At 54.2% G+C, this 16,951-nt stretch overlaps 1 protein-coding gene and 1 long non-coding RNA gene across 7 annotated transcripts in view; one reads left to right on the plus strand and one right to left on the minus strand.

Moving 5' to 3' along the window:
* Positions 1-11,973, plus strand: part of HIVEP3 (HIVEP zinc finger 3) — a 537,183-nt gene extending 525,210 nt beyond the window's left edge. For 4 of the 6 annotated variants that reach the window (XM_077961639.1, XM_001085309.5, XM_077961650.1 and 1 more), the window contains 3 exons: positions 3,354-3,440; positions 8,065-8,999; positions 10,510-11,973. In XM_077961639.1, coding sequence (XP_077817765.1) covers positions 3,354-3,440; positions 8,065-8,999; positions 10,510-11,325 — 1,838 coding nt within the window. In that variant the 3' untranslated portion in view covers positions 11,326-11,973. The remainder of the gene's footprint in view (positions 1-3,353; positions 3,441-8,064; positions 9,000-10,509) is intronic. The other 2 variants (XM_077961661.1, XM_077961654.1) reach the window with 1 other exon arrangement.
* Positions 11,974-12,983: 1,010 nt separating this feature from the next.
* On the minus strand, positions 12,984-14,853 carry LOC144334041 (uncharacterized). The gene is made up of 3 exons (XR_013403402.1): positions 13,927-14,853; positions 13,274-13,870; positions 12,984-13,225 (listed from the first exon to the last, which is right to left on the minus strand). It is a non-coding gene; the product is annotated as an uncharacterized LOC144334041 (long non-coding RNA).
* Positions 14,854-16,951: the final 2,098 nt, after the last annotated feature.

Genomic DNA, 16,951 nt, shown 5'->3' on the forward strand with positions numbered 1-16,951 from the left:
TTGCACCGATCGCCTCGGGGGACAGAGATGGCCTCAGGTCTGCCAGGCCGGCAGGGGCAGGGACAGATGGGTTGGTCAAAGCCAAATGAGGCAGGCAGGGTTGGTGGTGGATGCCCTTTTATCGGAGGTTCCGCCTCTCGCCCACCCATCGCCTTCCCTCTCACTTGCCTTTGCTCTTCATTCCAGGCCTGTTAGGCTTTGGTGGGGTCTGGAATGACTGAGAAACTGTGGCTCTGCCTGACAAGCCGAGGCCCTGGCCCTCAACAGGGAAGTGGTGTTCAGGCTGCACCTGCAGCCATGTGCCCCACCTTCCCCTTTCACAGAGGAGGAGACGGACCTGGAGAGGGAAGTCACAGAGGGACCCAGACAGCACTCAGGGCTGCCCATCCAGTGTCCACTCCTGGACCCGCAAAGTCACCTCCGATCCTGACTCCTCCCTGCACCCCCGGGGTTGGGGGCAGAGGAGAGACAGCCCTTTGGGGGCTCCCTGGTGCCTTCTCCTGAGAAAGGTAAAACCATTTCACCATAAGCATCATCTTAGCATCTCTTCCTCTACACCCAGCATGGTGCGTGGCAGAGCCCCCGGCTGCTCAATAGAGTGACTGGCATGGGGACAGGGGTCTGCTCTCTGCCAGGCACACTCTGCTGCCACTCTACATGTGTCACCTCATCAAGTCCTCCCGCATCCCCACGAGGTAGGTATTACTTCACAGTTGCAGAAACCAGGGTTCAGAAGGTTAAGGAACTTGCCCAGGAGCCCGCAGCTAGCAAGCTGCGGAGCCCACAGTCAAACCCAAGGCTGCCAGGTTCCATCTAGGTTCCACTCTGCCTCCACATGGAGTGGGAAAGGCCCCCAGAGTCTTGAGACCTGAGTCTAAATGGAACTCGGCACCAACAGCACTGTGGCTACGGGCCACCTGATTCGCTGTGTTGGCTCAAGCAGCCCTGCCAGCGTCCGAGACAGCCAGTGATCTTGTCTAATGGTGCCATCAGCACCTGGACCGAGAGTTAGATCAGAAGCAGGGAGAATCTCAGCCTGGTGGGGGTTCAATTACATGGACTTTGAAGTTCCTTCCAACATTTTCCTCCTGCGATGAGAAGGGCATTTCCCATACGTGGCTATTGTACACCCATTGTGTGCCCAGCATCTAGCTTGGTTCATTAGAGACCTAAACCTTCCAGGCAGAACAGGTGCGACAAATGAGGTAATAGCCAGAATGAGCAGTGTCTGCTGTGCTCTGTGGTCTGGGGTAGTCAGGGTAGGGTGGGCCTGGATCCAGGACCTTAGGACAGTGAATATCTCTGATCCACGGAAGACCCCAGCTGCCTTTTCCCACCTCTTGACTGTCCTACTCTGGCTTTGCCTTCTCATGACAGTGAGGGCAGAAGTCCACTAGGTTGGACAGGGACCTCTGAGGACCCTCTGGCTACAAGATGACTCTGGAATTATGGCTTTGCTCCCACTATTGCCGGGAGTAGAACATGCAGGTTTATTTCCGGTTATAGGAGGAAGACCCAAATTAGGAAGGATAGAGTCATGAACCAGGACCAAGGTGAAGAACGAGGAAAGGAAGCAGCTCCCCTCCCATCCCTGGTGCCTTTGACTTGAACACCTCTGGGAATCCCAGCTTAAGGTTCCCCCATTAACCTCTTAGCAAAACCCTAAAGATTTCTTCTAATTCCAGGAATGATTAAGAAGCACCCTTTGGTTCATCTGTGGGCCCTCTCCCTGGTCACCTATCCATCCATCTCATCTAATAGTTTTCCTGTTCATTTATCTTCTCATCCTATCTGTTCCTACCATTCTCCCATTTGTCCTCCCACCCATCCAACTTCCCATTCTTTCATCCTCCTATCTGTATTCCTATGCATGTAAAAGTGCATGTGTCCATTCATCCATCCAACCAGCCATTCTTCCATTCATCCATGTCTCCGTCCTCCCATCCAGCTCTCCATCATCCCACCTGTTTATTGACCCATTCTCCATCTATCCTTCCATTTATTTTCATCTACTCACCTATCCTCTGTCTGCCTATTCATCTCCTTATCTGCTCATCTAGAGTTCCATCCCTCTGTCTATCCTCTTCCTGTTCTTCATTCTCTTTATATTTCCTTTATCCACTTTATCTATCCACCCACCAATCACTCTATTCATCCACTCCAGGAGGCTTACCTCTTTCCATTCTTCTCTCCTCCATCCATCCATTCAAACTTACCAATTAATTAGACTAATGGGACAGAATACCTGATTCAGGGCACTTATGATGTTAATGACCATATGGAAATACAGCCATCCCCAGGGCAACAGTGAGCACATCATAGTTTGGGAGTAGCTGCTGGGCCCAAAGCAATATCCTGAGGCATCTGGCCTGTGTTCTTCTGGGGCAGGCTGGGATACTCTGCCTGTCCTTCCTAGAACCCTCCTGTCCGAGCTGTGTGGCCTGTGAAATGTTGCACACCTGCTGGGGAACTGAAGCTGTTGTTACTGCTCCCTGATTCCACAGAGCTGCTGTCTCTGCTCTGCAGCTTGTGGGCTGGACCTACAACTTGGAGCGAAGCCAGCCTCCCCTCTGAGGGCTTTGTAGGCATGGAGCAGGACAGAGGCCTTGCCCGGGCCTTCCCTGACCACCCTGGTCCTGTGTCTGCACTGTAGATTGGCCTGGGGAAACTGAAGGCCCAGAAATGGGACTTCTCTGTGGAAACCAAGCTTGGGCCCCCAGCCTTGTGGCTCCTGAATCCCTGGCCAGTAGACTTCCCTACTGTCACCTTCTGCCCTCTCGCCATGCATAATATTGAATTTGCCCTGGTTTCTCTACCTACACTAGAATTCTGCCCTGTGGGCTGCCCTAGAACTATCCTCAGCCAGAAGGGCATGCTTAGTCCTCACCCATCATGCCGGTCAATGGGAGCCTCCCACGTCATCCCACACTTGAGATGGCCAATAGTGCTGCCTGATGAGCATCACCAGCTACTAGGGCCAGACTTAAATCAGAAGCAAAAAAGAAAAAGAAAAAGAAACCTATTGCACTTGAGTTGTCTTTTAATTTCTTTTTTTGTTTGTTTTTTAACCAGCATCTCACTTCCTCATTAGACTCTCTGTCCCCTCGCAGCCCCCGCCCCTGCCCCCTCCACCTAGCTCCTGTGCACTGCCCTAACAGCAGCTGTGGCTACACATCTTGGCCTGAGCACCAGGGCAGAGGGATGCCCCAGCTCCTGCCCAGCCCCTGCAGCTGGCAGGGCCTTAACTGACCTGGAAACCACGGCCTGCCGGCCAGGTGCTACCTCCATGAGTCCTGGGCCTGCCCTGGCCTCCTGCCCCACAGCAGAGCCTAAGTATTCTCATTTCTTTCTAGGGAATCTGACTAAGCACATGAAGTCGAAGGCCCACAGCAAAAAGTGCCAAGAGACAGGGGTGCTGGAGGAGCTGGAAGCCGAAGAAGGTAACAATTGCCAACCTCCTCCGTCCCTTTCCCCTCGTCCGCCTTCCCCGTCCTCCTCCACCTTAACTCTTTGCCTTCCGTGCTTCCTTTCTGTCTGCTTTGCTCCATTCCCCCTCATCCCCTCTCTCCCTCCCATGTCTTCACCTTCATTTCTCCCAACTCTCAGAGACAAAGGTTAAATTCCCTGAATGATCGGGCCACCTTCCCACATGCTGATAGGATATGCTGTGCAGCCCTAGCTATCGTGCATTACCATCTGTCATGCAGGTGGAGCGCCTGGCACCCATGGGTGCTCAGTGAATGTTTACTGAATAAATGCACACAAGAGAACTCACAGTCAACGTTGAGTGCCCACTATGTGTTGGGCAGGTTCTAAATGCATGCCCTGAATTATCCCAGCAACCCCTCACAGTGACACTGTGGGACACATACTCTCCAAAGCTCCACACCCACACTCCTGCGTACACACTCCGGCATGGGCCTGACACATGGGCCTTTTGGAGCTAGGAGAGTTTCACGAAAGCCCAAAGCAGACCTGACAGCTGCTTGTCACCTCCCAGCCCCATCCCCGTACACACCCCGGCCATGGTGGTCAATCCCCAGGAGGCATCTTAGAGTCAGTTTCTGAGAAGACAGGGCAGAGGATTCGAAGCCAGTGGGTCTGGCTGGGCACTGCCAGGCCTTAGCAGTCAGACAGGTGGCCAGAAGGGCTTTGGTGGTGGACGGCAGTCCCTTCAACAGGAGGAGGCTGGAGCCATTTCTCAGCACCAAGCAAAGCAGGAAGCATACTGATTCCCTGAAATCAGCCCCAGGACTTAGAGTGTGACAGAGAGGAGTGTGTATGCACACACTGTGTGTCTTGTTCCATTTTTGTTTTTCCAATTTGGGGAGTATTTGTGGTCTTACAAAAAAGAGTTAAGTCATATTTCCTTTTAGGTGGAATACGTCATTTTTATAGAGCAGAACACAGTGAACTTGGGGCTGTTCACCCCAAAGCTAGAATGTGGGTTCGCGGTGCTTGACAAGGATACACTGGACCATATACACATATTGTCTCATTGAGTCCTTAAAACAGGTGGCAGAAACTTGTGTCACGCATGTTAAGTCAGGGAAGTCAAAGCTTAGACAGGTAAAAATAGCCCAAGGTCACACAAAAACCCTGGCTGCATGCCACTCCACTGCCTGGTGGGCTGAACCAGGGGAGCCTGAGCCTAAGCCAGAGCCCTCCCCTGAGGTCCCTGCCCCGCCCCAGCCTCATTTTCCCAGAGGAGCGAAGGAGGATGCTCAGAGCCACTTTTCTCAGGACGAAATCCATGCATTCATTCCAGAAGTAATTACTGGGCACAATCTCTGTGCCTGGCTCTGTTCGGGGTGCTGGAGGTTCCGCAGTAAATAAAACAGCTCCTGTCCTCAGGCAGTCAGCATGGCAGGGGAGCTGGGCAAGGAACGAATGTGGAGTAGAGCAAGGGCCCTGCCTGTGAAGCCAAAGAGAAATCAGAAGAGCCAAGTGAGGGCTGGGGCGCGTGGGGAGGGCCGCTGTGCTAAACAGAGGGTTGTGAGAAGAGAACCCCCACCGGAAGGAACCGGAGTCAGGAGTTACGTGGGGTCAGGGAGGAGCTCTCCTACAGAGGGAGCAACAGGTGCGGGGTTCCCTAGTGCTGGAGCCCGCTGGGCGCGGTGGCAGCCCGTTCAGAGACCTGGAGCCTGAGAGCTGAAGGGCACCAGGGGTGCCCTGGAGCGGAGGAGAGAGGCAGAGCGTCCTCTGGCCTGTGCTGGGGGCGCGGGAAGGCCGGATGTGCTCAGGAGGTGGAAAAGCGGCGGGATTCTGGGTGGGCTCTGGAGGGAGAGCCCACAGGCTCAGCTGACCCCATATGGGGCAGAAGGGAGGGGGGAGGACGAAAAGGAGCCAAGGAGGACTCCAAGGTTTACGGCCCAAGAGACTGAAGAATAGAGTTTCCACTTCCCGCGACCAGACAGATGCAGGGGGGAGCGGCATGAGTTCGTGTCTGTGGAACGCGAGGTGGCGCGTGGGAGGACTGCCTGGAAGGAGCGAGGCGCCCCGTCCCTGCCCACGGTGCTGGCCAGGCTGGGCGCCAGCGCCACCGCGTGGCCTCTCCCAGCGGCGCCCGCCGCGCGCTCAAGCACACTCATTTGTGGAGCGTTGGCCTGGATCCCAGCAGGGGCGGGGCCGCTCCAGCAAGGGCCCTGGGAAGGGGCCGCCCAGACAGAGGCATTCCCCAGTGCCCTGCAGGAACGCAGATGTGGAGGGCCCAGCCAGCCTCCAGCTGGGCAGGGGACTCTTGGCTTCCAGCATTCATGCACTGAGTGCCCAGGACGGGCCATTATCCCCACTGGGTCTCAACTTCCACATTAGTAAAGAGGGTCTTTATGAGCCCTCCCTGCTGGACATCAGGAGACGCTGGTCCTGACTCTCCTTCACTCCTAACACTACCCCTGTGACCTTCGTCTGCAAAATGCTGACAATCCCACCCCAGCTACCTGCCTGCTGAGACTGGGGGGACAGGGATGACAGGAGCTGAAGTTTATTGGGTACTTACTGTGTGCCAGACCCTCACAGTCCTCTCAACAACTTCCTAGACTGCTTTTATCGCTACCCAGTTTACAGATGAGGAAACCAGACACAGAGAAAGTAAAGCATCCAACGTCACACAGCAAGGAAGTGGTGGTGCTGAGATTCAAACCCGACCACTCCCTGCTTCTTAGTGCAGCACATCATTTTTAAACTGTCAGCGTAACAATGCAAGGGCTGTAAACCTTAGTTCTGACTCAGCCACCAGCTCTCACAGAGTCATCTGTGCCTGGATTTTGCTGTATGTAAATAAGGGGCAGGGCCAGGTGAACGGGTGATGAAGTAGGCCCCTGCCAAAGTCCTAGGCAAGGAAAGTAAATGCCTGGGGCATAACTGCAAAGTTCACCCCCATCCCCAGTCCTGCTCTCATCCTAATCCTTCATTCCTCCTCTGATCTCATCACCCTGCCTCTAGCCTCAGGGCCCTCCCTTTGCCTGCCAGCCCTAGCTCCACCCCATAGCTTTGACCTACATCCGGCTGAATGCCCACTTTTGTCCACTTTGGACATCTGACTGCTGCATATTGAGTGACTTGGAAGTGCTAGTTCCGGGCTTTCTGGCCTCGGGGCAGCTGGACATGGTGGAGAGCCAAAGCCTGGCTGCCCCAGCGGCCTGAGTCAGCTTCTGTGCCAGCCCTCCTGGTCAGTGGTGGGTGAAGTACTGACATGTGTGAGTGATGGGGCTGGCTGGCTGGCTCAGCCCACCTGTCAGCAGCCTCATTCTGCAGACCAGAAACAGGTTCCGATGGTCTAGCGATGGGCCAGTGAGGAGGCCAGATGTTAGCGGAGTTCTCCCCAGCATCGGGATTGCTGTCCATTTCAGAGATGCCCAAACTAGACTCCTGACATGTCAGAGGTGACCCGGCTGGTTGGGGCCATCCCAGAGGAATCAGACCAGGAGGCTAGTGTTTCAGAGTCCTAACCCCCACTTTTAGACTCTATTCAATAATTCTGTTATTATTCTTGTAGTCTGTTTAAGGAGTGCAAGTGACCTAAATGTCCAACAATATCTGAAACAAGTATCACAGTTTGTTGCTTGTTTACTCTTGTGAACAATTGCTTCCAAGTCTCTCAACATGCAGCAGTCAGATGTCCAAAGTGGACAAAAGTGGGCATTCAGCCGGATGTAGGTCAAAAACTATGGGGTGGAGCTGGGGCTGGCAGACAATGGGAGGGCCCTGAGGCTAGAGGCAGCCTGGACTTCAAAAGGGCAGTGGCTCCTCAGATAAGAGCATGGCTGGGATGGGGACCTGCTCTGCAGCCTGAGGCCAGCTTAGTCAAGCCGCCCACAGAGGCCAGAGGCCACCACCTGCCGGATGCCATTGTGACAGCTACCGGGAGCCTGGTCACCATGGCAGATGTGTGTTTACACTGACCACGGATGGCTCTGTGCTGCTGGACCAGCCAGTGTGACTGCTCTGTCCTGGAATAATAGATTTCATCATTAATGTGTTAATATGGCAGCTATAATTATTTTTAAGCCTTCGATATGTGCCAGGTCTTCCTTTTACTCCTCCTAGAAAACCTGGTGAGGTGAGACCATCACATTCATTCGACAAGGGGAGACCAAGCAGAGCAAGGTGGGGTAACTTGCCCGTGGCGAAGCCAGCACTGAGATGCTAGTGAAACAAACAAAGACTGTCTTCTTTGCTGTGGCTCAATTCCAGCCCTACTACTCTCTTCCATGGGCAAGTTAATTACTCTCTCTTACCTCAGTTTCCTCATCTGTAACATGAAGATGAGAACAGTACCAGCTTCACAGGATTCTTTGAGGTCTAAATGAATAAATTTAGCTAAAGCTCTCAGAACTGAACATTGCACATTCTAGGCATAAAGGAATTATTGTTCACTGTTGTTATTTACAAAGCGCTCCCATATCTGTTACGTTTTGTGGTTGTCCCCACAATCTTGTGCCCTTGCCATGGCTATTTTGCCCAGTCAGCAGGCAAGGAAACTGGGACTCAGAGAGGAGCAGCCATGAGGGCAGCGGGGCCAAGGCCCAACCGTGACTTTGGGTCTTCTGTGTTTGCCCTCAGGAACCAGTGACGACCTGTTCCAGGACTCGGAAGGACGAGAGGGCTCAGAGGCTGTAGAGGAGCACCAGTTTTCGGACCTGGAGGACTCGGACTCAGACTCAGACCTGGACGAAGACGAGGATGAGGATGAGGAGGAGAGCCAGGACGAGCTGTCCAGACCATCCTCAGAGGTGCCCCCGCCTGGCCCACCACATGCACTGCGGGCAGACTCCTCACCCATCCCGGGCCCTCAGCCCCCAGATGCCCCCGCTTCTGGCACCCAGGCTACACAAGGCAGCTCCGGCTCAGAAGCTGAGCGCCTGGCAGCCAGCAGCTGCTCCATGTCCAGCCAGAGCACGCCGGGCCTCCCCCGGCTGGGACCGGCCCCTCTGGGCTCTGTGGAGAAAGACACAGGCTCAGCCTTGAGCTCCAAGCCTGTGTCCCCGAGAAGACCATGGTCCCCAAGCAAAGAAGCAGGCAGCCGTCCACCAATAGCCCGCAAACACTCACTAACCAAAAACGACTCATCTCCCCAGCGATGCTCCCCGGCCCGAGAACCACAGGCCTCAGCCCCGAGCCCGCCTGGCCTGCACGTGGACCCAGGAAGGGGTATGGACCCTCTCCCTTGTGGGTCTCCAAGACTTCAGCTGTCTCCTCTCACCCTCCGGCCCCTGGGAAGAGAACTGCCCCCTCGAGCACATGTGCTCTCCAAACTCGAGGGTGCCACCGACCCAGGCCTCCCCAGATACTCGCCCACCAGGAGATGGTCTCCGGGTCAGGCCGAGTCACCACCACGGTCAGCGCTGCCAGGGAAGTGGGCCTTAGCTGGGCCGGGCAGCCCTTCAGCGGGGGAGCATGGCCCAGGCTTGGGGCTGGCCCCACGGGTTCTCTTCCCGCCCGCTCCTCTACCTCACAAGCTCCTCAGCAGAAGCCCAGAGACCTGCGCCTCCCCGTGGGTGAGTTCCTGCCCCTGGGGGCTGGGCCGCTTCTCCCCTGTGGGTGCGGGGGTTGCAAGTTCACACCCTCCTGGGTATCACACCTGGAACTAAACAGCTCTGCCAGCTCAGTAGTTATTAATAATTTAGCAAACATTTATTAGGCACCTACTGTGCCATGCACCATGCTGGGTGCCCTGAATCAGCTGGCTAATTAAACGTTATTTTAGCCTCAGAAGCACAGAGCATGGACTCTGGAGTTCATGGTATCTGGGTTCTACCACGTATTAGTCCGTTCTTGCATTGCTGTAAACAAATTCCTGAGACTGGGTAATTTATAATGAAAAGAGGTCGAATAGGCTCCCAGTTCTTCAGGCTGTACAGGAAGCGTGGTGCCAGCATCTGCCCGGTTTCTGGGGAGGCCTCAAGCAGCTTTTACTCATGGCAGAAGGCGAAGCAGGAACAGGCATCTCACATGGCAGAGTGGAAGCAAGAGAGAGAGTTGCGGGGAAGGTGCCACACACTCAAAATGCCAGATCTCATGAGAACTTACTCAATATCTGGAGGACAGTATCAGTCCCCATGACCCAAACACCTCCCGCCAGGCCCCACCTCCAACACTGGGGATTACAATTCAACACGAGATTTGGGCAGGGACAAATATCCAAACGATATCATGTCACTTGCAAGGAGTGTAGCCTTGGATGTGGGTGTAAATACTCATGCAGTTTCCCACCCCCACCCCATCCCCATCTGCCTGTGTTCTTTGAGCAGATGGCAGAACTTAACCAAAACCATCACCATCTCCAATATCACTGTCACCAGTGCCCTCAGAGACACCCTGTGGATCATCAGCACTGTCCCCATGGGCAGCACCACCACTGTCACCATTGCACCAACACACCACGGCTGCCACCCCGTCAGCACAGTCACCATCCCTGTCCCCTCAGCTGCCATGACCCCTCAACTGACAGCACCATCGTCAGCCGACCACCTTCCGACACCTTCTCTGTCTCCATGTTGCCATGACCCAGCCCTGTCACTCCTGGAGGAACACTGATCTAGGAATCCTTGATTTTTAATTTTGGGATCACATTCAAATTCCTGGGGGTGGCAGAAGGTCAAGAACTGCAGGTGGGAACTCACGTCCAAGGGTGAAGCTGGGTGAAGACCATTTAGGAACAGGAGAGGCAGCAGACCCACATAGAGGCCAGGCTCATGGGTGACGACAGGGTCCCACGTTGCTCAATATCCCCTCCTTTGAAGACAGATATGCTGGCCAGAGGCATGGAGACCATGGGGCCTGAGCATACTCATGGTCACTGTCGAGCTGGAGATGGCCCATTCCAGAGATGGCAGCAGGCTCAGCATCACGGGCAGGGAGTCAGGGGCTTGTTCTGGGTTCAGCTCAGCCGGGACTCTGGACTCGCTCTGTGATCTTGGGCAAGTCCCCTTCCCACTTCCAGGCCTCAGCTCCCCATGTGCCCAGCACGTAACCTTCACCTTACCTTGTCTTGTTTTCTGACCCCAGCAGAAGGCCGAGTCCCGAAGTCCCTCCTGCTCACCCAGCCCTGCTCATCCTCTCTCCTCCCGACCATTCTCCGCCCTCCATGACTTCCACGGCCACATCCCGGCCCGGACAGAGGAGAACATCTTCAGCCACCTGCCCCTGCACTCCCAGCACTTGACCCGTGCCCCGTGTCCCTTGATTCCCATCGGTGGAATCCAGATGGTGCAGGCCCGGCCAGGAGCCCACCCCACCCTGCTTCCAGGGCCCACCACAGCCTGGGTCAGTGGCTTCTCCGGGGGTGGCAGCGACCTGACAGGGGCCCGGGAGGCCCAGGAGCGAGGCCGCTGGAGTCCCACTGAGAGCTCATCAGCCTCCGTGTCGCCCGTGGCTAAGGTCTCCAAATTCACACTCTCCTCAGAGCTGGAGGGCAGGGACTACCCCAAGGAAAGGGAGAGGACCGGCGGAGGCCCGGGCAGGCCTCCTGACTGGACACCCCGTGGGACCGAGGCACCTGCCGAGCCCACACCCATGCACAGCCCCTGCACCCCACCCGACACCTTGCCCCGGCCACCCCAGGGACGCCGGGCAGCGCAGTCCTGGAGCCCCCGCTTGGAGTTCCCGCGTGCACCGACCAACCCCGAGGCCTCTGCCACCCCGCCGCTGGACCGCAGCAGCTCCGTGGGCTGCCTGGCGGAGGCCTCTGCCCGCTTCCCAGCCCGGAGGAGGAATCTCTCTGGGGAACCCAGGACCAGGCAGGACTCCCCCAAGCCCTCAGGAAGTGGGGAGCCCAGGGCACCTCCACATCAGCCTGAGGACAGGGGCCCCCGCAACGCTTAGCCTCTCTCCAACTGCTTCAGCATCTGGCTTCCAGTATCCAGCAACAGACGTTTCCAGCCACTTTCCTTGAATCATCCCACTCCCTCAGCCCCATCTGTCCCTCCGTCCAGGAGCTCTCACGGCCCCATCTGTTGTACCTTCCCATGTATGCAGTTACCTGTGCCTTTTTCTACGCCTTTTGTTGCTTAAGAAGAAACAAAACAAATCACATACATACATTTAAAAAACAACAACAACAACCCGTGAGGGGTCTGAGGCTGTGAATAGTTTATGTTTTTGGGGAAAGGCTGATGGTGGAGCCTCCTGACCCTCCCCGCTGCGGTTGGCAGCCACCCACCCCAGAGGCTGGCAGAGGGGAAGGGGTGCACTGAGGGAGAAAGGAAAAGGAAACCTCAAACAATATAGAATTAAATGTAAGAGGAAGCACTCCTGTGTACAGATGCGATCAAGGTTCCTGTTTGTTGCCACTTTACCCGCTGCCCAGCTCGTGGCCACCCCTCTCTGCCAGCAGAAAGGTCAGTGTCCCCAGGCACAGGGGCGCAAACAGAGGCAGGTGACCCCCACCCAGGCCCCAGCAGGCAGGCCCAGAAAAAAATAATCTTTTCCTTTTTTTTTTTTTGCAAGAAAATAAAATTATACTTTTCCTAGGATTTCAATGCAAAATAATAGGTGCAGGTAGAAGGAGGAGGGTTGGCTCCCCAAGGGCCCTTGGATACTTTGGTAGTCTGAGTCATAGGCCCATCCTGGCACTCCCCAGGTGGGCAGGCCACCCCACCCACGCACCCCCACTCCCAACACCTCCCTTCTTCACCCCACCTTGGCCCCCTGGGCTGGGGAAGGAGCCCTGACTGTCCGTCCCTGGCTCCCAAGCCCCTGACCAAGGCCTCACTCTTCTGTTGCCTCCTCTGTTCTAAAACTACCCACAAAGGCGGAAGTGGCAGGGCCCAAGCCTTAGGGGTCGTTCCTGAGACTGGGTTTTGGGTTCTGTTTCACCCTGGGGTACAAGGGACCCTGTTCCACTCATGGCTGGGTTTTTCCAGTGCTCCACCACAGGAGTTTGTAGAGAACTGTTTCGGGACCACCCCCTCTCCCTGCCCCACACCGTCCCTGTCTCCACGACCCCAAGGAAATACCCAGAACTGTGGCTGGTGGATATGGCCAGGGCCTGTTCGCTGTCTTACACCTCTTTTTTAAAAAGAGAGGACGGTGTTTGATACTTTGCCCAGCCACCACAGATTCTCGTGACCTAGAGGATTTTTGAATTGTCCTAAGTCATTGGAATTCTCCAAAGCAATCAGTGCAAGCCAGTGCCTCTTCCTAACCCCCCTCTCTACCTTCAAGAAGCTGCCCTGCATTTCCTGGGGCAAAACTCTACTTTGTAAGAAAAATAATAGGACCAGAAATTTAAATCCCAAATTGAACTATGGAACTTGAACTGTAGTGTGTTTGCCCCAACTGGGAGAGGTGAGTTTTTCCCCAGTGTTCCAGAACTGGTTTTCTTTACTTTCTACAAAGGAGGGCAGCACAGGGACTATGGTCGTGGCCCATGAAGGCTGGGTTTGATGCCACCCTATAAAGAGCAGGGACCTCTCTGGCCAGTCCCCAGTCCTCAGCCAGGCTGTATGAATCAAGTGCCCGCCCCAGGGCTCTTGAGCTGTTGAAGCTGTTTGGGTACAGGACACAGTAGGTGGGGAGGATTAAGACCCTTCTGTGAGTTCCCTGTGCGGGGCCGTACTTGCCTCTTCCAATTCGTGGCCTTTCCCCGGCCTGGTCCCTACTAGACAGACAAACCAGCCACAGTCCAGCCTGCAGCCAGACCACCTTGTTCATTCATTCTCCTTTGCCTCACTCAGAGCTAAAACAAAAATGAGACGAAAGGCAGGGCCTCCCTGGGGGTCCACTGTGTTCCAGGGTCCTGGGGAGTCAAGATTAGCCAGCAGCTCCTGACTGCTTCCCTCAGGGATGAGGGCTCTCATCCTCCCAAAAGCAGCAGCAAGCCCAGCCTGGACCACACCGTCCATATTGCTGGACAGTGGCCTGGCAGAAAGTGACTCCTCCGAGTCCTAGGAGGCCAGGGCTTTTCCCACCCTTGCCTTTCAGCCCTGACCCATGGGACTGCCCACGGATTGGAAGCTTCAAGGGCTGAGGTCTGGGAGCTGCATAAAGGCCTTTGCTTCAGCCCAGGTTAAAAATCTCCCTGGGCAGGCTCTTTCTGCCCCAGACCTACAATGCAGCAGACTGGGGGCTCTGGTGGACTAGCCCCTGACATTGGTGGGGGGCCCCACACCACTCCACCCCACTCTGCCTTCCAGCTCTCGTGGGCATTTTTCTCCCTGTACTCAAACAGCCTACCCACCCAAGGTTTCCTCCCTGGGCAGCCTAGCAATGAACAGCGCAGCCGGCAGGGCAGAGGCCCGGCAGTCACCGGGCCCGTCAGGCTCAGGCAGAGAAGCCACAGGGGCCGGGAGTCACTGGAGACTATTTCTAAATGATGGGGGGAAATGCACAAATAGAATCTCACCAAAGGGCTGCCTCCACATTGATGCTGTGCCCAGAGGGACACAACCAATGCCACCAGCCTGGGTATATGTCACTGGGCACAGCTCTAACCCCCTCCTCCGGACTCTAGTCCCAGTCCTCTGTGCACAGAGCCTCCGGCCCACAGGTACACCATGATCTGGAGAAAGACGCTTGCCCCATGCACGCCCTCCCCTGGGCCTTCTGCCCTGCTCCCAGTCACTTCCAAGCTTCCTGTTTGCCTGTGATGTTATTGTGCCTGTTGAGGGAAGCAGCAGAGGAGGCAGTGGCTGACTTGGCACAGATGCCTGTTGTGTGCTCTTTTGAAACGCGCGGGGTGGCCATTCCTCGGTACAGACTAGCCCTGGTCCTTAGGTGTGGGCAGTAGGGGAGGAACCAACTGGTCGAGGTTTCAAAGCCAAACCTTGCCTTCAATTGGTGAGTCCTTGCCCCCAGGCCTGCGCTCCACGATGCTCTTCACCCTTGGCAATCTCAGTGCCATCCTGGATAGTAACCCCACTCCTCTCTGCTCCTGCCCGCACCTATGGCTCTCACTCTGGCCTCAAGCCTTACGACCCTCCAGGAGCCTGACAGCAGCCAGCTGCCTGCACTGTCGCCTCCATAAGCTCCAACTTCCAGACCCAGAAGTCCCTCTGCTTCCCTCTGTTGGAAAAAGCCTAAAAGAATTAGCTTCCAGATTCCTCTAGCCCCTGCTCCATTCCCACCCAGTCCTTCTGAAGAGGAATGAGCAATACATCTGAGCTGGATTTCTCTCTAGTCCTTTCTCCAGACAAATCCTTCTTAAAGCGAAAGTCCTGGCTGAGCACCTGTCCTTGGGGACCGATCTGCCGTGTGACCAGGGAAAGAAAGTTCCCGAAAGCCTATTCCACCAATTCTGCTTCTGTGTTGTGAATCCAGTCTGCTTTCCATTAGAAAACCGCTTCGGCACTTATGGTCACTTTACTAAATCTAGTATGTAAAAAAAGAAAGAAAGAAAAGAAACAGAAAAAGGAAATGTGCAGGCAAATGTAAAATACAACGCTCTCTGTAAGATAAATATTGGCCTTTTTTTCTAAAAGGTGTATGTATTCTGTACGTGAAATTGTCTGTAGAAAGTTTCTATGTTCTTAAATGGCAATACATTCCAAAAATTGTACTGTAGATATGTACAGCAACCGCACTGGGATGGGGTGGTCTTGCCTGTAATTTTATTTAAACTCCAGTTTCCACACTTGCATCTTGCAATGTTGATATGGTATATATCAGTGCAAAAGAAAAAAACAAAAAAACAAAAAAACAAAAAAATCCACGCAGGTCTAAAGCACAGAGTCTGACGTACAAAAGGAAAAATGCTCAGTATTGATGTGTGTGACCTTTGTTGTAAATTACATCTGTACTGTGAATGAGAAGTTTTTACAAGTATAATAATTGCCTTTATTACAGCTCTGGCTGAGTGTTCAGCCTGAGGATATTTTTTAAAAAAAAAATTAGCATGTTGGAATAAATTTGAAAATCCCAACATAGCCCTGCTTGCCTGGCTCATGGTTTTTCTAGAGGGTTCCACGATGTCAGAGTTGGAAGGACACTTGGCATCCCAAGTGCTCATTTTGCTTCAGAGCAATCAGGCCAAGAGAGCGGAGGTGACTAGGCTGCAGTCACACAGCCTAGGACTCTCTTGCAGACCCTGGAAAGACCTCTCAAGGAAGCGCCAGATATAGCACCATCTGGTTTGGGGCCTGTATTTGTTCCCTAGTCTGCAGTGACAAATCACCACAAACTAGGTGGCTTTAAACAACAGAAAGTTATTCTTTTACAGTTCTGGAAGCCTTAACTCCAAAGTCAAGGTGTTGGCAAAGTTGATTCCTCCTGGAGGCTCTGAAGGAGAATCAATTCTATGCCCCTCCTAGCGTCTGGTAGCTGCAGACAATGCTTGTCTTTCCCTGGATTATACACTCATCACTCCAGTCCCTGCCTCCACAAGGCCACATTCACAGATTCCAGGCCTTAGGACATAAACTTAACTTTCGGGGAGGGCCCCCATTCACCTCACTACAAGATGAATAGTGAATTGGTTCTTGAGTGTTGGCAGTGGGAGAGGCACAGCACTTACTGCCTGTGAGACCTTGGGCAACTCACCTAACCTCTCTGTGCCTCTGTTTCCTAATCTGTAAAGTGGAGGGGCATGATCCATATCTATAAGGGCTGGTGTGGGGATTAAGTGAGATGGCATATACAGGGTGGCTAACAGAGCCTGGAACATAGTAAGCCTTCAACAATTTGTTTCTGAGCAGGCTTTGCACAGGGTTCTGGGGTTACAAGGGTGGAAAAGATATGGAGTCCCCACCTTTTGTATTGAGCAACGATTTGCCGAGTGCCAATGAGAGGCAGTCATTGATACAACAGCGAGCAAGACAGACACAGATCCACCACGAGGAGCTCACATTCTAGCAGGGGAGGCCATCATCAGTTACTCAATCACAGTAGCCATCACGGCTGTGGTGGAAGACAATGACGGTGCTAATCCAGAGTGCATCTGCATCACCCAGGGGACCTTTCCTGGAAAAGTCCTAAGGGTCGGGAGGACGAAGGGAGCCATGAGAAGGAGAGGATAGATTGACTGATGGATGATCAAGGGGGATTCTCAGGGTAAACGCCATCCAGAAGTTTAGTGCTAAGAGCCTAAGAGGGTCTGTTCGTTCAAAGCAATCAGAGGATTAATTGTTGCTGGCTTTTGGGAAAGTTGGACTAGTACAATTCCTGGTGCCTAGTGGGTCCTTCATAGATGCTACTGAATGTTGAATGAATAAATGGTGGCAGTGGATGGTGGTGGTTGAAGAGTGAGGACAAGGTGGGGAAGTGGAGGTAGCAGACACAGACACCTTCTAGGGGCCTGGGCTAGAGACAGGGGAGAGCAGGGGCAGTTGTGGGGGAGCGTGGGGTGCAGGGAAAGGAAGCCGAGTGTGTGATGGGCTGGTGAGGAGACGAGAAGCCAGATGTAGACTCCTCTCCCACTATGGGCCAAAAGAAGGGGAGGGGGGAAGTGCAGATGAAGTCAGCCTATCTGTTTGGTGACAGGAAGTTGGGGACACTCTTGAGGGTGGATTGTATG

The sequence above is a fragment of the Macaca mulatta genome, chromosome 1 (assembly GCF_049350105.2).
Source record: "Macaca mulatta isolate MMU2019108-1 chromosome 1, T2T-MMU8v2.0, whole genome shotgun sequence".
Lineage (NCBI taxonomy): Eukaryota > Metazoa > Chordata > Mammalia > Primates > Cercopithecidae > Macaca > Macaca mulatta.